This window comes from Pogoniulus pusillus, chromosome 25 (assembly GCF_015220805.1).
Source record: "Pogoniulus pusillus isolate bPogPus1 chromosome 25, bPogPus1.pri, whole genome shotgun sequence".
NCBI lineage: Eukaryota > Metazoa > Chordata > Aves > Piciformes > Lybiidae > Pogoniulus > Pogoniulus pusillus.
Window position 1 is genome coordinate 20,272,214 of NC_087288.1, and position 23,920 is coordinate 20,296,133.

Genomic DNA, 23,920 nt, shown 5'->3' on the forward strand with positions numbered 1-23,920 from the left:
TTCCACTTTTCCACCTTATCTAACCATCTTAACTAACCCTAAATCTAACCAACTTAACCCTTAACTGCTACAGGGTGGGTGAAAGAAAGGCTGAAGTGGTGTCTTGTCAGCACTAATATTACTCAAACTCAATGTTAACCAAACTTACAGTGCAACAATTTCTTCAGACCTGAGGTTCTGGGGTAATTTCAGCCTTGCACCCATCCTTCATCCAGCTTGTTTGGCTCAAGTGAGAACTGCACTCACTTCCAGCAGGCTTTGGGTGGTAAGAGTGCCCTGTTCTCACTGTTGCTGGAGAGGCTTCTTCAGTGCTTCTACAGTGGGAGATTTTAGGTTGGAAGTTTGAAGAAATGGCATCACCCAAAGGCTTCTCAAAGCCTGGAATAGGTTCTTCAGGGAACTGGCTGAATGCCCATCCCTGCAGGTGTTCCAGAGACACAAGGATCAGGCTCGTTAGGTTAGATAACGGTTGGACTAGAAGTTTTTTTTCCAATCAAAGCAGTTCTATGACTCTCTGAAGTCCATCAGTCACCAGAGACACCACAGGATGTGACACAGGCACCTCCAGCTCCTGCAGACGCTGCAGCTCCCGGCCGCAATCTCTCCGTAGCAGCGGCCAGGCGCATCGCAGGCACTCGGCTTTCCCCTCACCCTGTCCCTCCCAGGCACTGCCCAGCGCCCCGGCAGCACGCAGCGGCAGGCGAGGCTGGCACACGGCTGCCCGGTGCCCCTCCAGCCGGGCTCCCTCCCCGCTCCCGGACCCGGCGCGGCCCGTGGGCTCTCCACGGGGGACGCCCGGTGCCGCCGCGCCGCAGCGGAGCGCTCAGGCCCGCGGCAGGCCGTGAGGCACCGAACGGCTTCTCCCGCCCCTTCCCCTCCCGCCTGCCCCGCAGCGGGCGTGGTGCCCGCGGCTGAGGCCCGGCGGCGCGGAGCGGCAGCGGTAGGTTGCGGGCGGCAGCGCTGCTCCGGGCCCCGGCCCTGCGGCCCCCGGCGGCGGGGGGAGCGGGTGGGCCGCTGCGCTTCGCCCGCTCTCGGCGTAGAGGTGGCGAACCTGCGCCGCGGCGCCGCCTCCGGGCCTCGCCGGTGGGACGGGAGGCCCTGGGGCCGCCTCCTGCTGCCCGCGGGGCGAGGCGAACGAGGGGGCGAGCCGCCGCCGTGCGCGGTGCGGTCAGGCCCTCTCGCCGCTGCGGGAGGGGGAGCGGGAGGGCACGGCGGAGCTGTCGGACGGGGCTCGGGGGAGCAGCCGCCGTTCCCGCGGCGGCCATTGCCGAGGCAGGTCGCGGCGTTCGCGGCCCTGCTGCTTGCCTTGTGCGGGCCTGGCCTCCGGCCCCGCCGCTGCCGGGCTGCGCTTCCCAGGCGGCTGCGGCATGGCCTCGGCTTCGTAGCTGCCGTGATCCGCTGCCACAGCTCTGAAACTCACCGCAGTGAGTGGATTTCTACAGCGCTCTCACGACATCAGTGGGCGTCATCTGTCAGGACTTCGTAAAGCTTTTGACACAGTCCCCGCGACATCCTTCCCTCCTTTCCTTGGCGGGACAGGCAGTGAACAGGTGGCGCTTCGGTGGATAGGGAAGAGTAGTGGTCAACAGCACAATGTCCAGATGGAAATTGGGTGACAAGTGGTGTGCCTCAGGGGTCTGTCCTGGAAGAGGTGCTGCTCAGTGTCTTAATGGCACAGACCACAAGACTGAGTAACCCTCAGCAAGTTTGCAAGCTCAGGCTGTGTGCTTGATGTGACTGGAGGGTGGGATGCCATCCAGAGGGACCTGGACAGGCCAGAGAAGGGAGCTCAGAGGAACCCCATGAAGTTCAGTGAGGTGAAGTGCAAGGTCCTGCATCAGGGTTGGGGCAATCCTCAGTATCAGTAGAGGTTGGGTGATGATGAGATTGAGAGCATCCCTGCAGTAAAGGCCTTGGGGGGCACTGGTGCACAGGAAGCTGGACATGAGCCAGCAGTGTGTGCTTGCAGCCCGAAGGCAAATTGCATCCTGGGCTGCACCAAAGGAGGCATGGCCAGCAGATCAAGATAGGTGATGCTGCCCCTCTGCGCCGCTCTGGTGAGGCCTCACCTGGAGATCCCCAACACAAGAAGTATGTGGGCCTGCTGGAGCCACAAAGATGGCCCTCCAGGGCCATAAAGATGATCACAGGGCTGGAGCACCTCTCCTATTGGGACAGACTGAGAGAGTTTGGGCCATTCAGTCTGGAGAAGAGAAGGCTCTAGGGAGACCTAATAGTACTTTCTAGTACCTGAAGGGTGCCTACAGGAAGTCTGGGGAAGGATTGTTTGGAAAAGCCTGTAGTGATGGGATGAGGGAGCAATGGTTTGAAAGTAGAGCAGGGTGTATTTAGGTTGGACATAAGGAGGAAGTTCTTCACAGAGGCAGTGGTGAAATACTGGAACGGGTTGCCCAGAGACGTGGTTGAGGCCCTGTTCCTGGAGACATTCAGGGTCAAACTTGATGGGTCCAGAGCAGCCTGATCTATTTGGAAGTGGCCCTGCTTACTGCAAAGGGGTTGGACAAGATGGCTTTTGAGGGTCCTTTCCAACCTGCTGCATTCTCTGATTCTGCTCAAGCAGTTGAACAGTTTAGTTGTGGTTTGCTGTAGGCTGTAGTGTTGCAGCTACTTCTTCAGGTGCCCTGAAGCAAAATTCTCCCCTACCTAGCTGCAAATCCTTTGGAGCCCCCTTGTGATGGTTCTGCTCTCGTTTTTTTCCGTGCTAAGTGCCATCATGTGGGGATAGGGTGAAGCTACCAAAATAAAATCATGCATCCCAGAGGTTTTTGGTTTACTATGATTTCTGTTTTATGTGTGCCTCTTGAAGTAGGATTTTTTTGTTCACTGTACAAGCACAGTTAAAGAAAACAATTGTTTGACTTATGGTGTGAGATCTAAGCACTGCTACAAAGCATGGGAAATTAACTTGGTCTTTTTGTTACAGACAGACTGCAAGAAAATTCCCAGCTGCCTTGCTGCAAACTCCCAAGGAAGGCACAACTGAAGGCAGGTACGAATTTCTTGAGAGTTCAAGGCTGCTTCTCTCTGCATGTGGGAAATATCTTTAATGTGTCTATCAGAGAATGGCTTGATTTGGAAAGGACCTTAAAGATACCTAGTTTTAACCCCCCTAACATGAGCAAGGACACCTTCCACTAGACCAGCTTGTTCAGAGCCATATCCAGCTTGGTCTGTCATGATTGTACATGTTTGTATGTGGATTGATTATTTATTGTGGGTTAGATTTGGAGCCAAACAAATAGGAATTTACCCCTAGAGTAAATTACCAAGCAAACTCAGAATTTGAAGGTTATATTTACAAAGGTGAACTAAATATAAAAGGTATAAAAGGCACTGAACATATACAAGGTATATTTACTTACATTTACAATGCAGAAACAATACAAGGATCCCTCCGTACTGATTCACACACCCTTTAGAAGAGAGAAGAGAAAAAAGCAGAGAGAAAACCCTGCTACTCCTTAGCCATAACAAGAGTCTCAGCCAAGGTGAGGGAAGCCAAGCAAAAGCACCAGCCAGCAGCAGGCAGAGGGAAGAAGAAAAAGGGAAAAAGAATAGTTTGTGTAGCAAACTTTATCCTAATCAGCAATACAGTGGAATGATAGAGACCTATCATTGTTCTTCTGTATCCAGTCCCATACTTTATTTACCATTTACTCAATGATCTCCAGAAAGTTCCTGTTCTTATATATCATTAAGAACTAGGCTAGGGTACCAGCTTCAAACCATCACAATTATGCATGTTAACTCTCATGGTGGACTTGTGTTGCCATCAGCTGTACAGCCTGTTGCTTCGCTGCTTCTCAAGCTGGTATTTGTTAAGTGACAGTAAGAGTGCCTGCTCATGTGCCCCAAATTCTCTGAGAATCTTATCAGACTCTGATCTGGCATGCTTTGTAGCAATGAAGTCAGTCCGTTGTGTTGTCTGCCACTGGCCATCTGGTTGCTGGCACTCAGAGTGCGGATTATTTCATGCTTCTCTTTCCATAGATGAAAGCAGTGCCATGACTGCTTCTTTGCAGCCCCAAGATATGCAGAACGATCAGTCACCAGAGAGTAAATGTTGTAAACGTAGAGAGTGTCTGAGATAAGGCCAAGGAGGAAATACTCAGTGGCTTTTAGATAGTGACCTGATTTGATGGGTGTGAACTTGATTTGGAAGATGGTCATTTTTGTCACAGCCTTGTGACTGAAGTTAGGCAAAGCTCCACAGTAAGAGTGCCCTGAAGTCTAAACAGCTGTAAATGGCAAATAATAAGAGGGAGGACAGAAATGCAAAATGATCAACTTAGCCAAAGTCATATTATAGAAACTGGCAAAGATGAGAACAGGACTGTGATGGTTTGGGTGTTCCCCGCCCCCCCACACTTTAGAAATCACCCAGACTAGTCTCAGCTGGCTCTGGGAACATAAATGAAGCTATTTATTTACAGCTAGCACAATATACAAGCAGCTATTTACAGTATATACAGTTATAGACAGAAATAGACAAGTTAAAAGTAATACAGAAACACAGCAGCCCTCCCAGAAACCTGAGTCCCAGGAGGGGCTCTCAACCACCCCTGCACCTTCCCCCTGCCCCTCTCAACCTTACCCCAGTCCCAAGGAAGAACAGAGGTTCAGCCAAGAGGTTAAGAAGCAAAGGTGAGTGGAGAGTGTGTTAGAGAGATGCAGCTCAGATGCAGCCCAGCCAGAGTGTGTGACAAAATGGCGAGAGGGTTATCTAAATGTTTTCCTTTCTTCTTCAGCAAGACTCTGAAGGGAGTAGACATCACCATTGTTTTCCTTTCACAGCCTATGATCTCACCAAAACATTCTACCCTGCTTCAAACTAGCACAAGGACCCATGTCTCCTGTTGTTATTTGCTATCTTATGAGAATTTGCTGTTGTTTGTAATTTGCATGAGCTCTTCACTATATGGAAGAACCTGGGGTGCTGGAGTGTGTCCAGAAAAGGGCAACAAAGCTGGTGAAGGGTCTAGAGAACAGGTCTGGTGAGGAGCAGCTGAGGGAACTGGGGTTGTTTAGTGTGGAGAGGAGGAGGCTGAGGGGAGACCTCATTGCTTGAGTTGTAGTGAGGTCTCTTCTCTCTAGTATCAGGTGATAAGGTGAGAGGAAATGGCCTGAAATAGTGCTGGTGGGGTTAGGTTGGATAGTAGGAAAAAATTCATGCAGGAGTGGTCAGGCATTGGAACAGACTGCCCAGGGAGGTGATGGAGTCACCATCCCTGGAGGGGTTCAAGGAATGTGTGGCCATGGCACTTTGGGACGTAGTTTAGTGGCCATGGTGGTGTTAGGTTGGTGGTTGGACTGGATGATCTTAGAGGTCTTTTCCAACCAAAACAATTCTGTGATTCTGTCATTATGAGAATTTGATTGGGCCTGTTTTGCCTTACGCTTTTTGAGGAGATCCTTGCTCTGTGTGTACCAGTAATGCTAGGAACAGGCTTTGTATATGAAACACTGGCTCATTTTTTGAGGTCTTTTCTTGCACTTCTGCTATCACAGAATCAAAGAATTAAACAGGCTGGAAACTACCTTCAGGATCATTGAGTCCAACCTATCACCTAACCCTTCTAATTAACTAAACTATGGCACTAAGTGCCTCATCCAGTCTCCTTTTAAACATCTCCAGTTCCACCACCTCCCCGGGCAGCCCATTCTAATGCCCATCACTCTTTCTGTGAAGAACTTCCTAACATCCAGCTTAAACCTGCCCTGAGCAGTATGAGACTATATCCTCTTGTTCTGTCACTGGTTGCCTGGAGAGGATATCAATCCCCACCTGTCTGCAACCTGCTTTCAGGTAGTTGTAGACAGCAATAAGCTCTCTCCTGAACCTCCTCTTCTTCATGTGGAGGTATTTGCTTACATTTTCCCTGGCACACAACTCAGAAATAAGAGCTTTCCTCTGCTTCCCCTCTGTCTGCAGGCTCCTCTGTCATGGTGAACGAGAGGCACAATGGCAACCTGCTTGTGCAGCTGGGCCCCAGCCTGCAGGCCTGCCCGCAGGAGCTGCTGCGGCAGCGGCGGGGCCGCGACGGCCAGCCCGAGTACCTGATCCAGTGGAGCGTAGTCAGCTTGGAAGAGAGAGCAGCAGAAGGAAGCAGCACCTCCTCCACAGAGAGCAAGCCAGAGAAGATCTCGCTGTGGATGTCTGCAGAAGAGGTCTGTGCCAGCTGCCCGGCGTTGCTGGGCAAGAGGAAGCTGGCAGGGCAGTGGGTGGAGGAGGCGGCGGCCTGCCCGCTGGCTGCAGATGTGCCGGGGGACCAGGAGTGGCTGCTGGAGATGAAGGCTGATGTCAGGAGCCTGGTGCGGCGAGCTGGCCGGCAGATGGCCGAGACCGGCGCCCCCGAGGCCTCCATCCTCAACACCGTCCACGTGCTGAGCGCCTACGCCAGCATCGGCTCGCTGGCAGAGGCCTTCAGGGAGGCAGGGGCCCTTGACCTGCTGATGAAGATGCTGTGCCACCAGGAGAAGGAGATCCGCCACAGTGCCGGCAAGATGCTGAGGGCCCTGGCTTCACACGATGCAGGTGGGAGCTGCTGCTGCTCAGTGCCACGAAGGTGCTGCTGGGCAGCTGGGGGTGCCAGGCTTGTAGGTGTGGGGTGCCTAGGAAGCAGCGTGTCTGGAGGCTTGCTGGCAAAAGGGGAAGAGTCAGCCTGGAGCTTCCAAGTGGCTTCTGGGTTGTAGTTGTCTGGGGTGCTGTAGCACCCTGATGGGTTCCTGAGCTGGGATGCAAGGATTAGGAGTGCTAAGGGCCATTAGGGGTGAGTGTCTCCTCCAGCAAGGCCCTGCACCTCTCCTGCCCCACCCCTGGAGCCCAGCCTGGCCATCTGAGGTCCCTCAGGCTGAGAGATGCAGCCGGTTCAGGGGCAGACTCCACTTTTTTCTTCTCTGGAACCTTGTTCTGGAGTCAGTTCTCTGGGTTTGCTGCTGGGGGGGAATCTTACAGCTTCAGGGGTGGAAAAAGTGCAGCAGAGCAAACTGATAGGCAGAGGATGGTTCTGGGTGGCACTGAGCAGCAAAGCTACTCCTCACCTGCAGGTCTGTCTCACACAAGGAGGGTGGCATGAGGGTTGTCTTTCTGGGACCTGAAGAGTTTCTGTTGCAGGGAGCTGGGCCTATGTCCTGCTCTCCCTGAGCCAGCAGGAGGGCATTGAGCAGCACATGGACTTTGAGAGTCGCTACACCTTGCTGGAGCTGTTTGCGGAGACAACATCCTCTGAGGAGCACTGCATGTCCTTTGAGGGGATTCACCTTCCCCAGGTATCAGCTGGCCCTGCCAGCCTGCAGCTTCTAGAGTCAGGAGTGGGCTAAGCTGGTGTCCTTGTGTGGGGCAGGAGGGGGTCAGCAGTGGGCAGCTGAGCAGAACTGGGTGCTGGCACAGGATGCGGGGCCTGGCTTGAGTCTGGTGAAGAGGCACTCGGAGACCCTTGTCTCTGAGCATGGGGACGAGGGTGGGCTGAGAGATCTCTGCTGCTGCCTGCTGCTCCAGAGCTGTGCTGGGAGCCTGTGCGTGGATGTGCTGTGCGGGGCAGCGGTGAGGGCTGGAGTCGCTCTGCAGGCCAGAAGCTGAGCGCCCTGCTGGTTGCAGATCCCTGGGAAGCTGCTGTTCGTCCTGGTGAAGCGCTACCTGTGTGTGACGTCTCTCTTGGACGAGCTCGGCAGCGGCACGGAGCAGGGTGGGGAGCAGCAGCAGCAGGGTGGCGCCGTGGCCAGCCCGGTCCCGGAGGAGAGGAGCCGTCTGAAGCAGGAGTTCGAGCTCAACATGGCCATGGCCAGCCTCATCCTGGAGCTGGCGCATGCGGTGGGCTGGGAGCAGGGGCAGCGGCCAGAGCCGCCGCCGCGGCCTGTCGCCGCACACTGCATTTTCCAGCGCAGGGCCGCCACCGCCCCACCACGGACGCCCAGCGCCTGCAGGCCGCGCTCGGCCCCCTCGAGCCGCAGCGGCTGTGCCGAGCACGTGCGGGCGCACACGGGCCACGAGGGCCCCTTCTGTCGGAGCCGCGAGGGCACGGCGCACGCGCAGGTAGCGTCCGTGGGGGGTGGCTGCCCGCAGGGCGTGGGCTGGTCCGGTCCCGGTGCAGGCTGCCCGGGCTGAGCGTCCGCCGGGCTCTCTGCTCAGGTGTACGGGCGCGGCCTGGGCTCCGCCTGCCGTGTTCACTGGCCCACGCTGGAGATGGTCTGCGCCGAGCGGCGGGAGGAGACGTCTGCTGTGCCGTGCGACCGCGGACCGGCAGCAGGTGAGCAGCCTGGCAGCTGGGCGTGCATCTGTCCCCGGCCCTGCTGTGCCAGGCTGTGTGTGCTGCTGGCACTGCGCGTCCGGGTGCCGCGGCCCAGCCGGGGCAGGCGCAGCGGGAGCTGCTGGGGCAGCAGCGAGCTGGAGGTGCCCGTTTGGAGCAGCTGCTTTTTGCGTGGCGCATCCCAGAGGGGCCCAAGTGGAGGCGGCGATCGCCATCTCTGCGGCTTCTGGGGTCTCCTGCCAGCACGTTCCGCTCTCTTGCTGCCCTGCTGCCACCTGGCTGCCCCAGAGCAGGCTGTGGGACAGAGGGGACTCCTCTGGCCGCCTGGTGTGCAGCAGCTGTCCCTGGGCAGGTGGGGGAAGGGGCAGAGCGGTCAGTGCCCTTGCTCTGCTCCCCTCAGCTGCGCGGCCGTTGTCGTGCGAGGCCTCCGGGGGGCTGCAGTCCCTGCCTGCCGTGCGGGAGCAGCGCAGCAGGGCTGCAGAGGCGCTGAGCCGTGCGGAGTGGTGGGAGCTGCTCTTCTTTGTGAAGAAGCTGGAAGCAGAGGAGCAGAAGGAGCTCATCAGCCTCATCCAGCAGGAGCAGGGAGAGCAGGTGTGAGGGCCTGGCCCTAGAGGAGGGAGCTGATGGTCAGCGTGAGGCGTGCAGGGCCAGCCTGAAGGGGCAGAAATGGGACCGACATGGTTGAGGGAGGGATGGGGAAAGCCTGGGGAGCTGAGCACAGCTAAGGGTTGAGGAGGGGAAAGAGTCTTCCGTGACCCTGGAAGAGTGAGCGAGTCCAACGAGGTCTGGGCAGGTGATGCAAGCCCGTGGGGATATCGTGCTGGCTGTGGTGGTTGGTGATTGCAGGTGGGAGGTCCGGGCCGGTAGTGGTTGGGTTGGGTACAGTGATGGGAGGGTGCCACTGGGGAGTGGCCCTGGAGGCCTCTGGTGGTGCAGGCTTTGTGTTTGTTGTGGCAGCAGCTGTGCCAAGGGGTGTATGGCGAGTCCATGAGGGTTAACTTGCCCCCATCTGTCCAGCTGTTGGAGGTAGATGAAGAAGGTCTGCTCCAGCTGTCAGTCCCTGCAGAGCTGGCCCAGAAGGTGCTGCAGGAGGTGGAGAAGCGGTGCCAGGGCAGCACTCGGTGTGACCTGCGTGGCTCCCACATCTACACCAAATACTTGCTCGGTAGGGGAGCTGAGCAGGACGGTGCAGGGAGCACCGCAATGTCCTCTGAAGGTGCCGTCTCTGGGAGCTTTGTCCCTGAAGCCACAGTGGCCAAGGCAGCAGAGAACCTCTCTGCAGCAAAGGAGACCCTTTCTGCAGCCGCGGGGCCACCCCGAGCCCCTGCTGCAGCGGCCAAGTCGGATGCGCAGCTGTTCAGCGAGCTCCTGGAGAGGGAAGGGCTGCTCTTGCCAGAGGTGACCGAGGAGCGAAGCAGAGGTAATCAGCTGCCGGGTGCTGGGGCACGCGCAGGGTGGCAGAGGTGGCTCTGCAGCCTCGGTGGAGGCAGAGCGTGGGCAGGGCACGGGTGGGAAGGGGAAGGTGCCCCGAGGCTGCCTGGCTGTGGGTGCGTGGCAGCCCGGGAGATGCTGGAGGTGTCGCTGCTGCGCTGACACCTGTGCCTTTGCCTCCCTCCCGCCAGTGCTGGGCAGCTGCAAGGGCGTGAGCGAGAGGAGCTCGCTGGCCCAGGTGGTAGCCCTGGTGGACATGGTGCAGAGCAGGAGCTCGGAGGTAGGGCTGTGCTTAGATGGGCTGAAGGACATGCTGAAGTTGCTGGAGGAGGAGCCTGAGCAGCAAGCGGGCGAAGTGCAGGATGTGCTGGTGACCAGGAGCGTTGGGTGAGGCGTGGGGTGCTGCAGACCCTTGCTGGTGGCTGTGGAGGGCTGTGAGGGCAGGACTGGCGGTGAGCGTGGGAGGCGACGGTGGCTGCATGCTCGGGAAGGAGAGCGGTGGCTCTTGTGCCGCTTTGTCCCAGGCGGGCTCCTTGGCGGGGCTGTCCCGGCTGCGGTAGAGCTGCGGGCAAGGAGAAGGTGTGTGGCAGGGGCCTCGGTGGTGCCGCGCCGGTGGCAGTGCCGAGAGGCTGGTGCCAGGGCATCGTGTGTCGTGCAGGGAGAAGGTGGTGAAGGTGGCAGTGGAGCTGCTGAGCAGCGAGGAGGCAGAGAAGGCGCTGGTGGTGGTGACGCTGCGGCTGCTGGCCATGCTGCTGGCCAAGCACGACTGGCGGGTGGCGTTCGGCACGGAGGGCGGCGTGCGAGCCGTGCTGGCCTGCATGCGGCGGCACAGCTGCTCTGCCCTGGTGCAGCAGGCAGGCCTGGCGGTGAGTGTGGCAGGGGGGCGGCTGCAGCCGAGCGGGCAGGGCGCAGCCGGCCCAGCGTGGGGGCGATGCCTGCTGCCCTCCGGACTGCTGCTGCCCTCCTGACTGCTGCTGCCCTCCTGACTGCTGCTGCCCTCCTGACCGCTGCTGCCCTCCGGACTGCTGCTGCCCCGGCAGGCCCTGAAGGTGCTGGTTGGCGCCGAGGGCGGCAGCCCGGGAGGCGCTGGTGGGAAGCCCTCGTCCCTGAGCCACGGCGACGCGCAGATGATGCGGGAGATCTTTGCCAGCATCGGCTCTGCCTGCGGCGAGAGCTCGGCGAGCCTGCTGAGCGCCATCCCTGCTGCCATGAGCACCATGCAGAGGGTGCCAGGGTAGGGGCTGGGCGCCAACAGCAGCTGGAGGTGGGGGAGCCCTGTGTGGGGTGGGGGCAGGCTCGGTGCGCGGGCGAGGGCGGTGGCCCCACGGCTGTGTTCCTGCAGGGGCTCGTCTGGCGTCCAGAACGGGCTGCTGGTGGTGCAGATGCTGCTGGAGGAGCACCGGGGCCTGGCGGAGCAGCTGTGGGGCTGCGACCTGCCCGGGGTGCTGCAGAGCTGCTGGCGGGACGGGCAGGGCAGCGACTGCCCCGACGCGGCGCTGGCCCTCGGCGTGATGAACCGCCTGGCGGAGCGGCAGCTGCCCCCGGGCACGGCAGGTAGCGTGGCCACCGCCGTGCCGCCTGCCCTCGGGTGCAGCGCCTCTGCCTCCCGGCTGAGGGCGGAGCACAGCGCTGGCACCTGTCGAGCGAGTGCCTGGGCTGGCCCCACGTGTCCCTGTCGTGGCAGGCAGAGAGGCCCCTCTGGAGCTGGGGGAGCTGCAGCTGCTGCTGGGTGGCCTGGGGGACGGTGTCTGGTCGAAGGACGTGGTGGTGGCCCTGGAGCGGCAGCTGTGCGGTGCCGGCAGCGTCCCCTCCGGGCAGGTGTGGCAGCTGCTGCGGGAGCACAGAAGCTTCAGGCTGCTGCTGCGCAGCCTGGAGCTGCTGGGAGCAGAGAAGGCTGTGAGCCTGGGCGTCCTCAGGTGGGTGCAGAGGCATCCGAGGAGGCTCTGGGGCCTCCCCAGCATGGGCGTGAGAGCCGAGCCGGTGGTGCTGCTGGGGGGTGTGGTGCGCGCTGGTGGGTCCTGCTGGGGCTGTGCTTCAGCAGGGGCAGGGGCACCTCAGCAGCACTCGTGTAGGTGCTGTGTGGGGTGTCCTGGGGCCCAGGGCCGTGTGGGGACAGAGCAGCACATGCCTGGGTGCTGCTGAGGTGCTGCTGGGGGTGCCTGGGGAGCCAGGACTCCTAGTCCTGTGCGGGGTGCCAGTCTTTGGGGCGGGGCAGGGAGGCAGCATGCTCTGCGTGCCCTGGCCTGAGCGGGCTCCCCTGTCGCTCAGGATCCTGAACAAGCTGCTGGCCAGTTACCAGGAGGATGTGCTGCCGTGGCACGAGTGCGTGGAGCCCTGTTTGTCCTCCCTGAGTGCCCACAGCAGTGACCAGGAGGTGAGGGGGGCTGGGGACAGCCGGCAGGCAGCGGAGGCTCTGCTGGCTGTGCCGTGTGTCTCGCAGGCCTGGCGCTGGTGCCCGGGGTCCCTGTCCCATTGTGGGCAGGGCAGGGGAAGGTGGGGAGCAGCCGTCCCAGGCGTGTGCCTGCCCCAGTGGCAGGCGTGCCCGGTGCTGGTGGCTGCGCGGCTGCCGTGGTGCTGCCCTGGTGTCGGGGCAGAGGGGACGCAGCTGCAGCTCCCTGCTGCCGAGGCCTGGCCGCTCACAGCTGCCTGCTGGCCAGGTCCTGCAGGAGGTGGTTGGCTTCCTGCACGGCCTGGCCAGCGCAGCAGGGACTGCGCGGGTGGTGATGTGCAGTGCGGGCACCCACCTGGCCCTGAGCAAAGCCCTGGCCAAGCACAGCACGGTGCCGCCGCTGGCGCCGGCCCTGCTGGCCCTGCTGACCGACTGCGAGAAGCTCGCCAGGCTCTGCAGGAGGCTGAGCAGCAGCATCCTGGCCGGCTGCATGCAGGTGGGCCTGGGCGGGCTGCGCTGGGGCCGCGGCTCCTGGGGCCATCGTGCCGGTGCCGGCAGCCAGGGGCGGCCTCTGCTCCCTGCCTGCCGCAGCCCTGCGGTGCTGAGGGGAGGGGGCCCCGGAGCCCCGGGTAAGAGCCTGGCCCCGCCCCGTAGCTGGTCCTGGGGCAGATCGAGGAGCACCGCCGGAGCCAGCAGCCCATCAGCATCCCCTTCTTCGACGTGTTCCTGCGCAGCCTGTGCCGAGGTGAGTGCCGGGAGCAGGGAGCTGTGTGTCGGGCCCTGGAGCCCTGCGCCTGACGGGTGCTGGGCTGGCGGCTGGAGGCTTCCTGTGCTCTGCCCACAGGCTCCAGCGTGGAGGTGAAGGAGGAGAAGTGCTGGGAGAAGGTGGAGGTCTCCTCCAACCCTCACCGTGCCAGCAAGCTCACGGACAGGAACCCCAAGACGTACTGGGAGTCCAACGGCAGCACAGGCTCCCACTTCATCACTGTCCACATGCAGCGTGGGGTGGTGGTCAGGTGGGGCTGGGCCGGCAGGTCTGGGGGCTGAGAGCGCCGCTGGCAGTGCGGGGGGGAGAGGGCTCCGGGCACTCGAGTGAGCCCTGCCCCAGCAGGCTGTGCCCTGGGGGCTGCTGGGGGTGGTCAGCAGAGCGCGGGGCTGTAGCAGGACAGGAGTGGGGGCTGTGGGCAGCAGCACGTCTGCTGTGCTGCAGGGAGATGAGCATGCTGGTGGCCAGCGAGGACTCCAGCTACATGCCGGCGCGTGTGGTGGTGCTGGGAGGAGACAGCCCTGCCAGCGTCCGGACGGAGCTCAACTCGGTGAGTCTCGCAGGGCTCTCCAGCCCTGGGGCCCTGTGGGAGTGGTGGGATGGGCCCCGATGGCGCAGGGCCCTGGGAGGTGCCCCCAGGGGAGGTGGGATGGCAGCAGCTGTGCTACAGGAGCCTTCTGTCAGTTGGCATCGGGGAAGGGGCAGCCCTGCAAGCGCAGTCTGCAGCAGAGTGGTGTGCTGGGGCGGTGGAGCTGGGAGTGGGGTGCTGTGCGGGGGTGCCCCGTGGCTGTGTGGGCCGCTGTGGGCTGCAGAGGCTTTAAGAGGCCATGGCATGCCTGGGCACGGAGCAGGGTGGCTGGCACTTGCTGCCTGGTGCGCTGAGGGCTCTGTGTGCCTGCAGGTGACAGTTCTGCCCTCGGACAGCAGAGTGATCCTGCTGGAGAACGTGTCCCAGTTCTGGCCTGTCATCCAGATCCGAGTGAAGCGGTGCCAGCAGGTGGGAGCCGAGGCGGGGCCGGGGAGCTGGCACGTGGGGCACGAGGGCCGTGCCCGAGGAGCTGAGGGTCGCCTCTCCCGCAGGGCGGCATCGACACTCGTGTGCGTGGCATCGAGGTGCTGGGTCCCAAGCCCACTCTCTGGCCCATCTTCAGGGAGCAGCTGTGCCGGCGGACGTTCCTCTCCTGCACTGCTCTGGCTCATGCCTGGTGCCAGGAGATCAGCCGAGACCGGGGGCAGCTGCTGCAGCTCTTTGGCAAGTGAGTTGTGTCCTGGCCGTGCCCTCCGAGTCCTCGGTGTCCCAGGGCATGGGGGGACAGTGCGGGCAGCCTGCGAGGGGACTGCAGGGTCAGGAGAGGAGCAGCCAGGTGTCCCCCTGGGCAGGGAGGGCTCTGGCGCCTGCCTGGCCACCAGAAGTCCCAGAGAGCCAGGGCCACCGCGGAGTCCCCCAGGTTTAATCTGGGCACGTGGGCACAGCTAACCCACCAGAGGTGCCCCACAGGGGCTGGCGTGTGCTGACCGGGCACAGGTGAGTGGGGCACAGTTAGAGTCTCGGGGCCACAGGCGTGAGTGGGGCTGCAGAGCCGTGGTAGCTGGCAGGGGCGGGGCAGGGAGCGCCGCCCGGCTCCGCTTCGCTGGGTCGGGCTCCGGGGCGGGCAGCAGATGCCTGTGGCCCCGTTGGCTGCCCGCTGGCTGTCGCAGGCTGAACCGAGTGCTGCAGCACGAGCAGAGCTTCGCTGAGCGCTTCCTTCCTGAGGATGAGGTGGCCCAGGCCTTGGGCAGGACGTGCTGGGAGGCCCTGGTGAAGCCCTTGGTGCAGAGCATCACCAGCCCAGGTACCCTGCGCTCTCCGGGGCCCGTCCGCGCCGTGGGCCAGGCAGAGGCTCCGTGCTCTGAGCCTGTCTGGCCTCGCAGACCCCAGCGGCAGCAGCCCCCTGGCCTGGCTGCTGACTGAGTACCTGGAGAGCGTGGAGTGGCCTGGCCCTGCCAGCAGCCGCGGTGCCGCCTTCGGGTGCCGCGTGCGGCGCCTGACCCAGCTCCTGGTGCACGTGGACCCGGACGGCCCGGACCCGGGGGAGGCCAGAGCAGCTGGTGAGTGAGGGGCTGCTTCCCCCTGGGGCTGCAGGGCAGGGGGCCCGAGTGCCAGGCTGCAGCTGTGGGCACCTGCTGGGAGCTGTGGGGATGGCTCCGTGGCACAGGAGGCTCCTGAGCCCTGCGGGGAGGCCTCGTGGCCGTTCTGCCACCGTGGCCAAGCTCCCCTGGCATCTCGTCTGCTGCCTAGCGAGAGGGGGAGGCTGCTGCTGGGCAGTGTGTGTGGGCTGCCCCCAGCCCTGCTGAGCCCAGGTTTGTCTCTTGTCAGGTGGGAAGGAGGGCAAGGACAAGGAGGTGCCTGCCAGCACTGCCAGGGCAGCGGTGGAGAAGTCAGGCAGCCTGTGGGGCATCTCACAGTGTTGGCATGGGGTGGTGCAGCAGCAGGTAGAGCTTGGGGAGCTGGGCAGGGAGGCTGTGTGGGACCCCACGCTGGGTGGGCATAGTTGGGAGTGGCGAGCGGGGCCTGGCAGTGCCCTGGGAGTGTGGGGAGGGCACGAGGCTGTATCTGGCCTCTGTGGGGACAGCTCTGCTGTGCTCACCACCCTGGCAGTGCTCTGGCGTCGGCATGGTGCTACAGCCATGTTGCTGCAGGCCCGGAGCCAGGTGCGGTGTTGGGCTCCTGCCTTCCTGCCAGGCAGCTGCTGTGCCCTGTCCAGCCCTTGGGTCTCCACTCCCAGCCCGTCGTGAGCTCCTTAGCCCGGGGCAGCACTGAAGCCAGGCCGTTGGCTTTGGCAGGGTGAGGCAGGGGCTGTGGAGGGGCCACAGGCAGGCCCTGCCGTGGAGCTCAGCCCTCGTGTGCCGTGTCCCGCAGGTGCAGCGGTTCCTGGAGCTGGCAGGGCAGGCGCCAGACCTGGTGGAGCGCTACTGCCAGCTGTACCAGCGCCTGCGCCGAGCCACGGAGGAGCTCTTCGGGCAGCAGGCCTCCTTCCTGCTGGCCCTGGGCCAGGGCTTCGCGGGGGCTTTGGTGCAGCTGCCCTTCCTCGCTGCCCTGCACGTGAGTCGAGGGAGCGTGGCACCGGTGCAGGCTGGGGAAGGTGTCGTGGCCAAGGGCCCGCGGGTGAGCTGCAGGCTCCCCGCACCGAGCCCTGCCCCGCGGCGGTGCCCAGCTGGGGCCACAGGGCGCTTGGCACGGCACGGCCCCAGCCGCGGTGTGCTGCTGCTGTGGGCCGGTGCCCGAGCCCCGAGGGGCTTCCAGCTGCTTCCCTCGGGGATGCTGCCCCCGGCCAGCCCCGGTGCGGCCCTGCTGCAGCCAGCCGTGTGCCCCTGCAGGTCAGCGAGCAGTTTGCCCGCTACCTGGATGGGCTCGTCCAGGAGCTCTGCGGGGCTGCAGGCAGCCTGGGGCCACCACAGCGACTGCAGCAGATCCTGGAGCCCTTCGTCGCCATCGGCGGCCTGGAGCTCGCCCACACCTTCGAGCACTTCTACCGGTGAGGGACTCTGTGTCCACGGGCCCGAGGAGCTTGGGCTGGCCTGAGCCCACCTGCTGTGGCAGCAGTGCTCCCACTGGGCCTCTCCCAGCTGTGGTGTGTGGAGGGAAAGGCTGCCAGGGCCCCTGGGCGCTGCCAGGGAGCAGGGGCACAGTCTGCTGGTGATGGGAGGGGAGATGGCTGCGGCTGGGCCCTCGGGATGCGCCAGGGCCGGGGGCAGCTCTGCCTGCCGGCGAGGGGCTGGTGGCTCAGCAGCCCCTGACGCGCGGCGGGACTGTGGCAGGCACTACCTGGGGGACAGGCTGCTGGCGCAAGGAGCATCCTGGCTGGAAGGAGCCATCGTGGAGCAGCTTGGGCTGTGCTTCCCCAGCCGCTTCCCCCAGCAGATGCTGAGCAACTTGGCCCAGTCGGAGGAGCTCCAGCAGCAGTTTCGCCTCTTCCGGCTGCAGGAGCAGGACAAGCAGCTGCTGGAGCTGGCCCCGAGCCTGGATGGGGTGAGCATGCCGGTGGGGCAGGGAGGCTGGGGGCCACTCCTCTGCCCCGCAGCAGTGCTGGGGGCCCAGCTTGAGGCACCCTTGTGTCTGTGTGCCCAGGCAGCGGGGACAGGCTCGGTGGCAGACGTGCCAGAGGTGAAGGTGCTGACCTTGTCCCCGCGCTGCTGGCCTGTGTCCCCGCTCTGCCACATGGACGAGCCTGGCAGGTTCTTCTCGGCAGCGCTGAGCTCCCCCCTGGACGAGTTTGCCACCTTCTGCAGGCACAGTGAGTCTGGTGGCCGTGGGGGGGGGTGTGTCTGGCGTGGGGCAGGCCCTCCCCGGCAGCTGAGCGAGAAGGGGCAGAGTGCCAGGTGCGCTGGGGGTGCCCGGCCAGGCTGCCCACAGCCCTGGCACCGAGGCTGATTCTGGCAGGCCAGGCCTGGCTGGGCTGGGAGTGCACCAAGCCCCGGCGGCTGCAGTGGACGTGGCTGGGCCACGCTGAAGTGCAGTTTGGAGACTGCATCCTCCATGTGTCCACGCTGCAGATGTACATCCTGCTGTGCTTCAACAGTGCCCAGGTGAGAGCTGGGGCACGGTGTGGGGAGGGGGGCAGCCAGTGCTGGAGTGCAGCAGGGCCATGGGGTCCCTCCTGGCAGCGTCTGGGGCACGAGATCCTTGTCTGGCTGGGCCTGTGGCTGGTGGGTCTTGGCTGCCCATTCCCTTCCCGCACCACCTCTGGCAGGAGGTGGCTGTGGAGACCCTGCTGCAGGCCACAGGGCTCCCTGCTGACCTGGTGCACCATGCCCTGGCACCACTGACCCACAGTGATGGCATCCTGGTGGGGAGCTGCACGCCAGGAGGTAAGCGTTGGGCTGGGGCAGCTCTGGGGAGGTGCTGGGCTGAGCCTTGAGTGGGCGCTGGGGCCAGGAGCTTGTAGGAGAAGTGAGTGGGCTGGGGTGGGTCTGTCCATGGGTGGTCAGGGTGCAGATGTGTGGGGAAAGTTGAGGCCTGAGGCCATCTGTTGGTGTGAGGGTGGCAGAGGGGCTTGGGGTCATGCATAGGCTGTGGTGGGTGAGCGTGGCAGGGTTAGGTCTGGGCTGTGTGCGTGGGCTTGAGGACTGGGGCCAGGGTTGTGTGTGGCTGTTGCCTGGGGCTACAGGGATGGGGCTGCCGCCTGTGAAGGCAGCAGTTGGGAGGCCCAGGATTGGGTCCGAGAGCCACAAGAGTCCTGGGGCTCCTTCAGGGCCCAGCTCAGGGCTTGGCTGACCCTGTGCTGGGTGCTAGCTCCAGGTGTGCTGCGGCTGAAGCCGGAGGCTCTGGCCCATGCCTCTGGCCCCCACCTGAGGCTGCTGCCCCAGCAGAGGTACCTACAGTCAGAGAGGGCAGATACCAGTGTCCTGGAAAGGAAGAGGAACGTCCTCTGCTGCCTCATCACCCGCATCCTCAAGGTGGAGAAGCAGCTCCACATTGACAACCTGGTGTTCAGGGTACGGAGGGCTTGAGGGGCAGAGAGAGGCTGGCAGCGAGGGGCTGCCCGAGTGCTCTGCACCGCCCTGCAACGTGGTGCTCCTTGGCTGCTGCAGGTGACCGATGCCTGTCGGAAGGGGGAGCTGGGGCCAGGGCTGCAGTTCCTGAGCTTCTGCTGCCACAGTGTGGATGTGCTGTCCTGTATCCTGCACCTGCTGCACCAGGGTTACATCCGGCGCCAGGAGGAGAAGCCTCACGTCCTGGAGTACATCTCTGCTGAGCCTACGACGCCCTTTGGGGGGCAGGCGCAGGTGGTTTTCCAGGGTGGACCACCAGCGGCATCGCCAAAAGAGGACAGCATGGAGTCCCCGTGCTGGTAGGGCTGCATGTCAGCAGGTGTGGAGGGGTGTGCATCTCCACCCTGTGTGGACATGACATGTTTCTCCTTGCCAGGCTGAACCCTGGCATCAGTGGACTGGAAGAGTTTCTCGTAGCAACACTGCAGGTGCCAATGGGGCAGACACTTAGTCCAGAGGAGGCCAAGCTGCTCATGAACCAGACAGTACAGCAGGTCCAGGATACTCTGAGCATTTCGGGTGATGTTGCTTGGCACCTCCTCATGCACTGCAGGTGGAATGTGGATTTCCTGATCCAGTGCTATGTTGAGAACTCTGAGGCCCTGCTCATCTCCTCGGGGCTGCAAGTGAGGGATTCCCAACCTCCACCAAGCCCAGGAACCCACTGCCCAGTCTGTGTGAACCAGCTGTGTCCCACTGAGAAGCCACCAACTCTCTGCTGCATGCACTACTGCTGCAAGGTGAAGGTCTTTGGTCTTTAGCTCCTTCGCTTGGTAGGCAGTGGCAGGTGTCTAGTAGGAGCAGCTGTTCTTCAGAGCTGTCACCAGGTGGTTACACAGAGCTCATGAGTTCTCTTTTCTCAGCTCCTTTGTGATCCACCAGCTCTTGATTAATCTGTTGCCACTTGTGTGCTTTTGAGTAATTATCCCCAGTTTTTGGTGGTTTCCTGCAGCCTCTGGTGGGTGGGCTTCCAGGGTCACACGGTCCAGGTGGTGCAGCTGCTGTTGAGCTCTGATGTCTCTCCTGTCCTGCCTTCACAGCCCTGTTGGAATGAGTATCTCACCACTCGCATTGAACAGAACATGATTGTCAACTGCACCTGTCCCATCTCTGAGTGCTGTGCACAGCCGACTACAGCCTTCATTTGTTCCATTGTTTCTTCTGAGGAGATTATAGCCAAGGTGAGTAGGAGAGTGGTCAAATTCTGTTTCATTTTGGTCAACACTAGTGCAGATAAAGATGCTGATGCTTGTCCCATTATTACTGAGACTGGCAGTGTGGTAATTGAGGCAGACTAGAGCTCTGCCTAGTGTTGTGGTCAGTAGAATCATAGAGTCACAGAATGGCAGGAGGTGGAAGGGACCCCTGGAGGTCATCCAACTCCCCTGCCAAAGCAGGATCATCTAGGGCAGCTTACACAGGAATGCATCCAGGTGGGTTTTGAAAGTCTCTGGAGAAGGGAAGCCCACAGCCTCTCTGGGCAGCCTGTTCCAGTGCTCCAGCACACTCACAGTAAAAAGGTCTCTCCTTATGTTGAGGTTGGGGACAGAGGGGCTTGGAACTAGATGGTCTTTTAGGTCTCTTCCAATGCACCATTCTGTGAGTATGTGGAGATCCCTGGTTCAGCCAAACCTGTGCTCAAAATCAGCAGACAGCTGTGTGAAGATCTAAGGCTGAAGTTCAAACATGTTATTCCAGGCTCCGTTTTCTTTGCACCTTACATTTCAGAAGCTCTTGGCAGTGGTATGGTACCCCCCTGCTGCCTCCTCCCCATGCTGAGCAAACCCAGCTCTCTTAACCTCACCTCACACATTCTGTGTTCCAGCCCCTGGATGTCTTGGTGGCCTATGGATATTTTCTTTAGTTTCTTTGTATCTTCCTTGTACTTGGGAGCCCAGCGTCCAGTTGTGCCCCAGTATCTAAGTGCTCCAATATACAGTTGTGTCACCCATGCCAAATAGCTGTGAAAAATTCCTTCACTTGCCTGCTGGCCACACTTCTGCTAATACAAGAGTGTTTGAGTTTAAGCTGTAAGCTTTTATTTCTGCAAAACTCAAATCCTGTCATGCTCTGAAAGAGATTCTCAGCCTTGTACCCCTCAAGTTCCTTGAGAGTCTGTTCTTTAGAGGAGATCTTCCATTCCTCCCCCAGGGATTCTTTGTTGGGAATTATGCCATAGGCTCAGTACCTGGATTAACTCAAGCATGTGCAAAGGTTCCTCCAAGACCTGTTGGTCACTGTGATCACCAGCCCTTTGCTGGATACTCATTCCCTCTCCTTTTTGGCTTCCTTGGAGCAGCTCTTTCTCTTATGATTCCAGTAGGAATTATAGGTCTGCTTCTGCAGTTGCATCTCTGTCTCTTCCTCACCAGAAAACAGGATGGAGCAAAAGCTCAGACATCAGACTTGGTAAAATTCAATGTCTGTGAAGGCTGTGATTTGGCACTGTGCTGACTCAGGTACCTGTGTATCTCTCTGGGCACTGGTGTCTGGGCAGAAATTGTCACATCACCTATCAGCAGGGTGACAACAGACATAGATGTTGGCTGCTGGAGAAGAATGAAGTGGCTTTGTTGAAGTGGCTTTGCCTTTACCAGGCGTTTTGCCATGGCACAAGCTGGCATCCTAAAGGATAGAGAGAAAAGATGAGTGAGAGACCTGTCTGAGCTTGCACCCTATCCATGTAGTGCTTGTTGTGACCTGAGTTGTCCCGTCTGTGCCTGGTGGTTTTAGAGCAGCTCTCCAAGTATGCAGAAGTCTCTGCAGGAGTCCTGTGAAGACTACAGCATTTCCTTTAGCTTTGTGCACGTTTGCAGTCCTCGCAGTGTAGTGTAGAAAACTAAGCTACTGTGTGCAGTATGGTTGCATCCCTGGACAGTCCCTTACTGATAACCAACTTGTCTTATCCTCTGCAGTAATGCCTAGAGGCAGTGGACAAAGTGAGTCTCCTTTGCACTTCATGTAGCTAAGCAAAAGTCTGCTGAGGAACTTGAAATCAGTTTACAAGAGCCCTTGAAGGGGACCTACAAGAAAGATGGAGAGAGACTGTTTGTACTGTGATGACAGGAGGAGAGGCAATGGTTTTAAACTACAGAGGAGCAGATTTAGATTGGATGTTAGGAACAAGTTCTTTACTATGAGGGTGGTGGAACACTGGAACAGGCTATGTGGGAGGTGGTTGAGGCCCCATCCCTGGAGATATTCAAGGTGAGGCTGGACAGGTCTCTGGGCAGCCTGATCTAGTTGAGGATGCTCCTGCTGACTGCAGAGGGGATTGGACTGGGTGAGCTTTGGAGATCCCTTCCAACCCAGACCATTCTATGATTTTGTGATTTTCTGTGGGGTGATAAATGGCTTGGTGGGTAGGGAAGGATGTTGTCTATCTCAGTTTTAGTAAGGCTTTCCACACCAACATCCACAACATCCTTGTGGGAAAAAAGAAAAGGATGCAGAAGCAGGATGAGTGAGATGGCCTGCCAAGCACCACGGCAGAAAGCCAATCACTAGTGGTGTAACCCAGAGCTTCATACGAAGATTAATGTTCAGCATCTTCATTGATGTCCTGGATGGTGGTACCAAGTACACCCTCAGCAGATTTATAGGTGATAAACAGCTGTGATGACTGGTTGATGGTTGTGCTGCTATTCAGAAGGACATCAGTGGGTTAGAGAACTTAGGAAACAGGAGTATGGTCTACATTCAACAGCATGAGATACCAAGTCCCGCTTCTGGGGCGGAGTAGGCCAATGAAATAGTGTGTGCTGGGGCCCACCATTTGGAAGGCAGCTCTGCAGGAAAAGAAAAAGACAAAGATCATTGTGGACAACATGTTGAACACAACCCAGCAGTGTGTCCTTGTGGCCCACTGGCACCTTAGGTTGGTTTAGGAAGAGCAATGACAATGGGTTGAGGAAGCTGATCCTTTCCCTTCTAAACCCAGTGCTGATGAGACCACGTCTGGAGTGCTATGTCTGTTTCTGGGCTCCCCAGTACAAGACAGATGTGGATGTACTGAGAAGAACGCAACATAAAGTCCATAAAGATGATTTAGGCTTCAGAGCATCTGCAGGAGAAGCTGAAAGAGCTGGGTTTGTGTATCTTGGAGAAGGCTTAGAGATGAATCTTATCAATGTGTGCAAACACACAAATGGGATTAAGGAGCCAGCTGCTTCTTGGTGATACCCAGCAGGAAGAAAAGAGGCAGTGGACACAAATTTTAGTACAAGAAATTCCATTTAAACAGCAGAAAAGATTTATTTTGTAGAGTAAGGGAAATGGGACATTGGAACAGGGAAGGCAAAAGGTTTGTAGTCTGTTCCTGTATGCACTCAGAACTCAGCTGGCTGTGGTCCTGAGCAGCCCTGCTTTGAGCTGGAGAGCCTTCCATATTCAGCTAGTCTGTGATGATGTGAAACAGCCTCCGGGTTGGGCACTGGGGGTGGGGAATTTACATGAAGGGAAGGCAGGAAGTAAACTGCCTTAGTCTTAGTGCTGTTTTGTTGTGTCGTGTGTAGAACCCAGAGGCACCAGACCCCAGCTGTGAGGCCTAACCATGCAGCTTCTCTGCCTTAAGTCTTCTGTCTTCTCATTGCAGTATGAAAAAGCTCTCCTCAGAGGTTACGTTGAGTGTTGCTCCAACCTGACATGGTGCACCAACCCTCAGGGCTGTGATCAGATCCTTCTTAAGGATGGACTTGGCTATGGAGCAGCCTGTTCCAAGTGCTCCTGGATATCCTGCATCAACTGCAATTTCCCAGAGGTGAGGCTGGGCTGAATCCTGGGTGTACTGTCTTGCAGCATTCCGCTCCCCTGTGTCTGACTGGCTGTCTCTTTCAGGCCCATTATCCTGCCAGCTGTAGCCACATGTCTCAGTGGGTGGATGATGATGGGTACTATGAAGGCATGACAAGTGAAGCCCAAAGCAAACACCTGGCTAAGCTCATTTCAAAGCACTGTCCAAGCTGCCAGGCTCAGATAGAGAAAAATGAAGGGTGCCTGCAGTGAGTATCCATTTCTGTTTGCTCCTGAAGACAGGAAAAGGCAATGACAGTTAGGTCTGCTGTGCTTGGTCTTGGTTTGCAGTGGGAATTGCAGCAGGTCTCATTTACAGCTTTAGAAGGAGTGGGTTTTAATCCTCTTAGTCCCCAGGAAAAGCAGAATGTGCCCCAGCATTCAGAGTTCAGTCCACTGATGGCTCTGCAGTAGAATCAAAACTCATTCTGCAGTACTTTTTTGTAGTGTTCACTTCTCTGCTCTTGTCCACTGCAGAAGAGGAGCAGCTCAGCACCATTTTTTCTTTCATCCTCACCTATTCCTAGAACTTTAAACCAGTTTCTTTGAATTGCCTCCTTTGATTTGACTTGGGTCTCTGTCAGCTTTTTACATGATAGGGCAGTTAACCTGCAGCTTTAAAGCCAGGGCTAAGGGGTCACCATTTGTTTCTTCCTTGCACTGGCCCAGCACTTAGTGCCCAGCTTGGTACACACACGTTGTATGTGGCCCTGGAGCTTTGCAGTGCCTTTCCTCACTAAGGAA

General features: G+C 59.6%; 1 protein-coding gene across 4 annotated transcripts in view; it reads left to right on the plus strand.

Annotated features, from left to right (window-relative positions):
* Nucleotides 1-562: 562 nt before the first annotated feature.
* CUL9 (cullin 9) overlaps nucleotides 563-23,920 on the plus strand; it is a 35,761-nt gene continuing 12,403 nt past the window's right edge. The window contains exons 1-36 of one of the 4 annotated variants that reach the window (XM_064164689.1): nucleotides 563-940; nucleotides 2,945-3,010; nucleotides 5,954-6,556; nucleotides 7,136-7,290; nucleotides 7,619-8,053; nucleotides 8,150-8,267; nucleotides 8,668-8,858; nucleotides 9,285-9,432; nucleotides 9,550-9,687; nucleotides 9,890-10,085; nucleotides 10,357-10,564; nucleotides 10,739-10,932; nucleotides 11,041-11,252; nucleotides 11,383-11,614; nucleotides 11,967-12,072; nucleotides 12,356-12,583; nucleotides 12,742-12,832; nucleotides 12,932-13,103; nucleotides 13,298-13,403; nucleotides 13,755-13,850; nucleotides 13,934-14,109; nucleotides 14,552-14,685; nucleotides 14,765-14,941; nucleotides 15,210-15,325; nucleotides 15,753-15,935; nucleotides 16,211-16,368; nucleotides 16,652-16,862; nucleotides 16,962-17,127; nucleotides 17,274-17,419; nucleotides 17,584-17,701; nucleotides 18,126-18,328; nucleotides 18,425-18,684; nucleotides 18,762-19,125; nucleotides 19,426-19,566; nucleotides 22,980-23,144; nucleotides 23,222-23,385. In XM_064164689.1, coding sequence (XP_064020759.1) covers nucleotides 5,965-6,556; nucleotides 7,136-7,290; nucleotides 7,619-8,053; nucleotides 8,150-8,267; nucleotides 8,668-8,858; nucleotides 9,285-9,432; nucleotides 9,550-9,687; nucleotides 9,890-10,085; nucleotides 10,357-10,564; nucleotides 10,739-10,932; nucleotides 11,041-11,252; nucleotides 11,383-11,614; nucleotides 11,967-12,072; nucleotides 12,356-12,583; nucleotides 12,742-12,832; nucleotides 12,932-13,103; nucleotides 13,298-13,403; nucleotides 13,755-13,850; nucleotides 13,934-14,109; nucleotides 14,552-14,685; nucleotides 14,765-14,941; nucleotides 15,210-15,325; nucleotides 15,753-15,935; nucleotides 16,211-16,368; nucleotides 16,652-16,862; nucleotides 16,962-17,127; nucleotides 17,274-17,419; nucleotides 17,584-17,701; nucleotides 18,126-18,328; nucleotides 18,425-18,684; nucleotides 18,762-19,125; nucleotides 19,426-19,566; nucleotides 22,980-23,144; nucleotides 23,222-23,385 — 6,500 coding nt within the window. In that variant the 5' untranslated portion in view covers nucleotides 563-940; nucleotides 2,945-3,010; nucleotides 5,954-5,964. Of the gene's footprint in view, nucleotides 941-2,944; nucleotides 3,011-5,953; nucleotides 6,557-7,135; nucleotides 7,291-7,618; nucleotides 8,054-8,149; nucleotides 8,268-8,667; nucleotides 8,859-9,284; nucleotides 9,688-9,889; nucleotides 10,086-10,356; nucleotides 10,565-10,738; nucleotides 10,933-11,040; nucleotides 11,253-11,382; nucleotides 11,615-11,966; nucleotides 12,073-12,355; nucleotides 12,584-12,741; nucleotides 12,833-12,931; nucleotides 13,104-13,297; nucleotides 13,404-13,754; nucleotides 13,851-13,933; nucleotides 14,110-14,551; nucleotides 14,686-14,764; nucleotides 14,942-15,209; nucleotides 15,326-15,752; nucleotides 15,936-16,210; nucleotides 16,369-16,651; nucleotides 16,863-16,961; nucleotides 17,128-17,273; nucleotides 17,420-17,583; nucleotides 17,702-18,125; nucleotides 18,329-18,424; nucleotides 18,685-18,761; nucleotides 19,126-19,425; nucleotides 19,567-22,979; nucleotides 23,145-23,221; nucleotides 23,386-23,920 lie in introns of all 4 variants that reach the window. The other 3 variants (XM_064164688.1, XM_064164691.1, XM_064164690.1) reach the window with 3 other exon arrangements.